The sequence below is a fragment of the Austrofundulus limnaeus genome, unplaced genomic scaffold, assembly GCF_001266775.1.
Source record: "Austrofundulus limnaeus strain Quisiro unplaced genomic scaffold, Austrofundulus_limnaeus-1.0 Scaffold41, whole genome shotgun sequence".
Taxonomy (NCBI): domain Eukaryota; kingdom Metazoa; phylum Chordata; class Actinopteri; order Cyprinodontiformes; family Rivulidae; genus Austrofundulus; species Austrofundulus limnaeus.
The window spans coordinates 2,229,967-2,237,361 of NW_013952443.1; the positions used below are offsets into that span (position 1 = coordinate 2,229,967).

The window sequence follows — 7,395 nt, forward strand, 5'->3', positions numbered from 1 at the left end:
GTTAAAAAGCTCCTTTAAATCAAAGCTAGTTCTCTGTGTCTTATAATAGAAGCTTCAGATCCTACAAGACGCCCGGATCAAGGAACAACTCTGCCTCAGACCACAAGTGAGGAAGACTCCAATCAGACCACTACAACTTCATCCATTACAGCAACTACAACCATCATTCTCCCTACAGCAGAACCAGAACTCACAAGTGCGGAAGACTCCAATCAGACCACTTCAACGTCAGAACCTACAACTTCATCCATTACAGGAACTACAACCATCATTCTCCCTACAGCAGAACCAGAACTCACAAGTGTGGAAGACTCCAATCAGCCCACTTCAACGTCAGAACCTACAACTTCATTCATTACAGGAACTACAACCATCATTCTCCCTACAGCAGAACCAGAACTCACAAGTGCGGAAGACTCCAATCAGACCACTTCAACGTCAGAACCTACAACTTCATCCATTACAGGAACTACAACCATCATTCTCCCTACAGCAGAACCAGAACTCACAACCGTCAACACGCAGGACTCAAAATCAGCCTTGGAAACCTCTCAGGCCACCACCTCTCCAACAGAAACCTCAGAGGCAACCACCTCTGATGCCAACACAGATTCCAACAAGGAAAACATCACAACAAGCCCACCATCTTTTCTGGCAGACGTTGAAGATCCATCCACCACCACCTCTCCAACAGGAGCAGAAGTTCCCACACCTACAGTTTCGATGCAAGATCAGACCAAAGATACTGTTGAACTAGAATTAACTACTCCCGATCCACTAAAAGTTACTTCCGAACCCACCTCCAAACCTCAGGACCAAACTGACTCATCCACATTAACACCCACCTCTAAACCCGAGATCAAGCCTGTGGATCCACAAATCCAGAACACAGATAACCCTGGAGACTATCAAGGCGGTAAGCCCTATTATTTTAAAATCATTACAGAATATCAAAGGCACGTTGCCCTAAAAATAAAATAYCTGTTTTCCTYGTGCTTTTCTCCAGATGACAACAATGATCCAAACCTGTGTAGTGGGCGGCCGGTCAGCGGAGTCACCACRCTGAGGAACGGAACCATGGTGGTGTTCAGAGGTTAGTATTAAAAACCTGAGAATATTCACCAAAAAACAAATGCAAAAACGGGTATTTCCCCCAATGAGATTTGGAAACGATACACTTCCCAACTGTAAAAAACATTACTTTTCTTTGTAACGTTAATAACTCTCTGACCTCTGTTCTCATGCTTATTTGTGTTATTTTGAAGGGCCTGTGACATCAAATTTKTGTGATAAACATGAATGCATTTTTGGAAARATAWTTATATATTGGAAAACAAATTTCACRCTGCTGAGATGAACAGTTGTTGAGATATTTGCATGTGAAGAAACAGGAAGTGATGTCAAAGGGGAATGTCTGAACAGAGCATTGTTACAACAGCTAATAAGACACTGTAGAGAAGAATCTGATGTTTCTAATCTATCAATGAATGATGAAGATAAATTTAAAGTTTAAATAATTTTGTTTTAATAAACAAAAACCAGAGTTTATTTTAATGAGTTCTCCTTTGATGTCACTTCCTGTTTCACTTTGGCTTAGCCAAATTCAAAAGAAAATATGCCAATTGTGCGACAAAATGGGTATAATAATCTGTACTATGCCAATTTTCTTAGGTATGAAGAGGTTTTCTTTGACTTTTTGTACTTGAAGGATAGGCATGTCACAGGCACTTTAAAGCAGTATGTTTATTTTTAATAAATTATTTGTTTGAGCATTTAAAATTACTCTGGAGGCTTTGGTTCAGGAAGTTAAGTCTTCAACCATTCTGCAGGTTGTGTCAAATTTGGATCTAGTTGAATGACAACACATTTTATTTCTAATTGTAACTGTTTGATTTAGGTAAATTTTATATACTRATCTAATTTTTCACAGGTCACTACTTCTGGTTTTTGGATAGGAACCACGTTCCAAGCCCACCCAGAGGTATCACTCAGGTGTGGGGCRTCCCTTCTCCTATCGACACCGTGTTCACCCGCTGCAACTGTCAGGGTAAAACATACATTTTCAAGGTAACGAGACTCAAACCCTAAATTAACCACTCCATGAGTTTTTTTTCCCCTCTGATGAAACCTTTTACATTTGTTTGCTGTGCATGTTTATAGGGAGGCAAATACTGGAGGTTTGACAATGATGCTCTGGATCCCGGCTACCCAAAGCTCATTAAAACTGGYTTTGATGGGCTGCGGGGTCACATCACCGCTGCCCTGTCAGTTCCTCAGCACCAGAGCCGGAAAGAGTCCGTCTACTTCTTCAAGAGAGGTGATGATGTGTCAAACCACCAGGAATTTATAAAACACAACTGCTGCTTTATTTATCTTTTTCTGTTCTGCTTTGGTTTGACTTTGTTTTTTAATGGTTTTGTAGGGGGATTTGTTCAGAAATATTCCTACCAGTTTGGTACCAGTCCAACATGTGGAGGCTCAGTCCGCTTTCCTGTTTACACCGTTCGTGCCCGACTTGTCCGACAAGCAGGTATGACAAAGCTAGAAATGAACATTTCAAGTGGCTTTGCATGAATCCTTTATAAAAGTGCTCTTAATTGGATAGTTTGTCTTTAAAGTTATGCTGAAGAGGTTTTTTTCTTCTTTAAAATGCTCAATTCATTAGTACTTTGATGTACATTTTTATGCTTAATTTTCAAGGTTTTTATGCAGCTTCATTTGTTCTCAAGTTCACCAATCTGATGTAGCCCTAATCTGGAGCTTTCACTCCATTTTGGTGGCAAATCACAGTATAATACACCAGTCAGGTTGTAGAGGTGTCTCAATGACCTCTGAGTTTAACAGGATACAACTCAACTTCCTCGTTCCAGTTTCTGTTTTAGAGCCAGAAATCAACATCCGGAGGTCCTGGAGAGGCTTCCCTCACACCATCACAGCTGCCGTGTCGATACCGAGCACCAGAGAGCCGGACGGGTACAAATATGTCGTCTTCTCAAGATGTAAGTCAAAACAATCCAGATATAACGACTTTTATTTTGTGCTGCTGCAAATAATTAAAACATTCTCATAAATTCAACAATACCTTCAGTTATTTGGTACTGAAAATTGTCCAAATTTCCAATATAAATGTTTTYYCCCCCAACAAAAGGATTTTAACTGCCATTTTAATGCCTGTATGTACCCAATTACTGCTGGCTGCATAATTATATCTGTAACAGTAGCAAAGAACTTCATTGTGGAGTTGTTTCACAGGCATTAGTGAACATGCCGTCACTATAAATTTGCAAATTACAACCAAAATGTAAACAGTAAAAATTTAAACATCGACACACTTTAATTTGGGCTGTCTACACTGAAATTTTGATAAAAACAAAACTTGAATTGAGGTGACATTTAAAGAGGTTTCCAGTAACAAATGTGGTTTTAATTTCATCTTATGTTTATGCCACAAAACTGACCTTTAAAAAAACAAAACGTACTTCACTGTCTGCAGTGAACATCATGTCTGGGATGTTTAATTCAGTCTGTTCAGGGTGGAGCACTTCACTGATGTAAAAAGACCATATGGAGCTGTTTCTACTCACTGTGTAGTAAAAAGTATCTTATTTTAAATTGTGCAAATAGTTCTGAGTAAAGCCACCAGTACACGTGTCTGGTCAAGATGTTTTCACCGTCTAGTCGTTTACATCACTGACAAAACATTACAGCTCTTAAAACTCAGACTGAAGCAGACGACAGTCATTAAACTGCATTTTCCACAAACTGTGCTGGAAAAAAAAACAAGATTGGTTTCTAGCAAATTTATTTTCATTAAATGGAAACTCAACTCCATGAAAAACATCCTAAATTACACGCTCTGCTGTTTGTCAAACCTGACGACTAAAACGTTTCATTTCTTTTGCAGCGACGTCCTACAACGTGAGAATGACTGGTGAACGTCCCGTCATCACGGTTCCTAAACCAAACACTTCGTCTCAGAGCAACACATTCTTCAAATGTCAAAAACCATAACTGAAAAGCAACTAATATTCTTAAACATTTTTTTCTTCTTCTTAAAAGAGAGCTTCAGCAGATTACAAAAAGAACTTTCTAAACACATTACAAAATAACAAGGGAAAACTGGGCTACAGAACAAGGGAAAATCACTTGAAAAATGTGTTTCTGATGCGTTTTGGTCAGGTTTGGTTGTGAAGTCATCAAATTAGTGCTTCATCTCATAAATCGTCTTCCTGGTACACCACGGGAAGGAAAGGCGTGACCTGTGGGGAGTAAAATATACACTCAGACATGTATGGCACTGAGGTAAAACTTTATATTAGCTGTATAAATGTATGTATAAAAAAAAAAAAACAATTGCGTTGTTAAATGTTCTGTGTTCTGTTATGATTTAACACAATCAAATAGCCTTTTGTGACTCTGTGTTTACATTTAAATAAGAATGTAATTTGTCAAAATTTGGCACTTTTTTTACTTTTGAATCATTTTCAATGTTTTTTTTTTTATGAAGAATGAGTTTTGACTGTAGCTGACAAAACATATGAATAAAAAAATACATTTATAATAAAATCTCATTRTTTCCTGTTGTTTGGAGAGCTGAGCATGAAAAACTAACTTCTGCAGTTTAATTTATTCTAGTTTGCTCTTGCAGTAAGAAGTCATCTAAAAGATTTTCCACAAACTTGTTTTGAACAGCAAAGAAAAAGTGTTTGCTTCTTTTTTAAACGTTACCTCCTCTTTTCATGCGTCCCCCGCGGTGGTCCGGCCAGCGCTGCAGCTGTCTGCTGGGTCCAGGTCGAGAGGGTTTGGGTTGGACGGTGCTGCTTGTATCTATTGAGACGCGACAYCGGCATCAGCGCGATCAAATCCAGCAGGAGAGAAGTTGTATTTACCATCTCCAAAGGCCAGAGCTTCGGGACTAAACRGTACCTGCAGAACTAGAAGGTGGCTCCTGGCTGGTGGAGGGAAGGCTGGCCTTGTCAGACAGTTGACTTGGCTCCTCTGAGTCTCCTTGTGACACCACAGGATCCAAAGATACTTCAGCACTGGGCCTGGAGCAAAGAAATGAACACAAATAATTACCAAATCTAATATTATGCAACAAACGTCAGAAAAAATAAAAGCCTTCAAAGCTTGGAAAAGGTTTCCAGTTGGTAGAATAAGATGTGATTCAGTGACTAACAGTGGAAATAAATAGTTAAACAGGACTTGAACATTAGTTTGCAGGAAATAATGTGGACATTTTGCCAGCTTAAAAGGTCAGAAGTCTGAAACCAATTCTCAGAAGAAAAGAAAAAAGCAGGAATAATCACCTGTCAGTGTCTGGTTCCAGGAAGATGTCCCTCTCCTCCACTGAACTGCCCGATCCTGGTACAAGTCCTGGTGTGGAYGTGCTCACCATAGGAACAGACTGGGAGGCGTGCTCCGATGTGTCGGACTGCGCAACCTCTGAGAAGATCGTTACTACAAGAAAATGTGGAAAAAAATAAAGATTTTTATAYAAACTGATGGAAAATCGAAACATTCCTATCCAGCTTCAGTAACTGTTGATTTAAAGGGTGGGAGGAAAGACAGATGGGCTTCGTAACAGACTGACAGAGACAGATACCTGGAGCAGAAACTTGTAGAGGAGTGGTGGGAACACTGCGTCCACCAGACTCCTCCTCGTGAGTTGCTAGGAACAGAGGACTTTCATACATCCCAAGACCTTAAAAAAAAAAGAAAAAGAAGAATTTAAGCTTGTTTTTCGAGGACTTTATCAAAGCCCTAAAGGCCAATTATTTTACTTCCCGATTCCCTCGTCTCTAAAACTTTAAAAAGCCATGTTCTAAATTTGTAAACAAGTGATGAATGACCTCCTTGGGAAGCGAGCTGACCCAGATCAGAATGTGAAGATGAGCTGGTCTGTGGCAGGTCTTCTGAGGGGCCGAACCTGAAGCGAGGCACACCTGCAACTTGGGGGGAACTAAAAAAAACAAACAAGATGAAGACAAAAACGAGTCATGTAACACTACAAGTCTGAATCACTAAAACCAAAAAATCCAGTTACAGGTTGTTTATTATTTTCACTCCTCCCCACACTGAGGAGCAGATAAGAGGGAGACTCAAAGAAACAAACAAGCAGGTAAATAAAAATTATCAACATCATTTTAATTTATCATGTCATTGATTTATTGCTCATTGCCACAGGCCTAGTCCTGAAAAAAATGTATTTCTTTGCACTTAATGTTTATATCAGCTTGTAAAAAGATGTTTTATTGGTCATGCTACACTACAATATCCAGTATAAAATACACAGATTAGATTTAACTTTTGTGTTTTATCAAACTGAAAACAATAAAATAAAGAATTTAAAAAGGCGTAAATGAGCATTTACAATTTTCCCGTTTTTGAAGCATTGATCAGGAATATAATAAACTTTTCTTTTTAAAACAATTTCTCCATACTTAGTTTTTTTTATACAAGTGTAAATCCTCGTGAGTCCAATTCAATTTCAAACTTTATTCATTCCATAAAAAACAAAATCCTATGAACAATAAAAAAACAAAATACAAATAAAATGAAATGAAAGGCAGCAGAGAGAAGAAAAAAAACTTATATCTGCCCCTTTTTTCACAAGTATAAATTCAAACAATAGTAAAATTCAGTTAAAACAAAACATTGAATCTTTCCGGAACAACAMATTGAATGGCTACATATTAAACCATTTCATATTTTTTACAATCTAGTCTTTATCATTCTCTTAAACATGTACAGTAATTTGGCATTTTTAACATCATCTTCCAAATTATTCCACAATCGGGCTCCTTGGACTGAGGTGCAGCGTTCTTTCAGACATGTTCTAAATTTAGGTTTCATGAACATCTCTATTTCTTTTAGATTATAACAGCTCTCTCTCTTCGCAAAGTTTTTCTGAATGTTTGAAGGTAATGTGTTTCGGTGTGCTTTATACGTAACAAAATATTATAATCAGCCAAATCATACAATTTCAATAATTTTAGTTTACAGAATAATATATTAGATGGATAATTAATGGTAGTTTTTTCGAGTAATAATTCTTATAGCTCTTTTCTGCAAAACAAAAACAGGATGTGTAATTGTCTTGCAAGCATTTCCTCCTACCTCAACACAATAGACCAAGTGTGGAACAATTAATGTGTTATATAACATATGCGGAGCTTTATCAATGAACAAATCCCTTACTTTATAAAGCAATGCAATAGATTTAGCTAGTTTTGTTCTTAAGTAATTAACATGAGGTTTCCATGTCAGTTTCTCATCAATAATAACACCCAAAAACTTCACCACACTAACTCTCTACACCAGTGGTTCCCAAACTTTTTATCTTCTGACCCACAAAATATCCATGGCAAAAACGTCTGACCCCAAATATTACTG

The 7,395-nt window shown here is 37.9% G+C and overlaps 2 protein-coding genes across 2 annotated transcripts in view; one reads left to right on the top strand and one right to left on the bottom strand.

Annotated features, from left to right (window-relative positions):
• Nucleotides 1-4,184, top strand: part of prg4b (proteoglycan 4b) — a gene marked incomplete in the record, with an annotated part of 6,344 nt that extends 2,160 nt beyond the window's left edge. The window contains 6 exon segments of the mRNA XM_014007368.1: nt 50-916; nt 1,007-1,093; nt 1,931-2,067; nt 2,161-2,317; nt 2,423-2,530; nt 2,871-4,184. Of these exon segments, the coding sequence (XP_013862822.1) occupies nt 50-916; nt 1,007-1,093; nt 1,931-2,067; nt 2,161-2,317; nt 2,423-2,530; nt 2,871-3,070 (1,556 nt within the window).
• Nucleotides 3,786-7,395, bottom strand: part of LOC106516822 (nucleoprotein TPR) — a gene marked incomplete at its 5' end in the record, with an annotated part of 6,977 nt that continues 3,367 nt past the window's right edge. Inside the window, 6 exon segments of the mRNA XM_014007372.1 lie at nt 3,786-4,259; nt 4,729-4,827; nt 4,927-5,048; nt 5,310-5,460; nt 5,606-5,704; nt 5,853-5,962. Coding sequence (XP_013862826.1) covers nt 4,210-4,259; nt 4,729-4,827; nt 4,927-5,048; nt 5,310-5,460; nt 5,606-5,704; nt 5,853-5,962 — 631 coding nt within the window.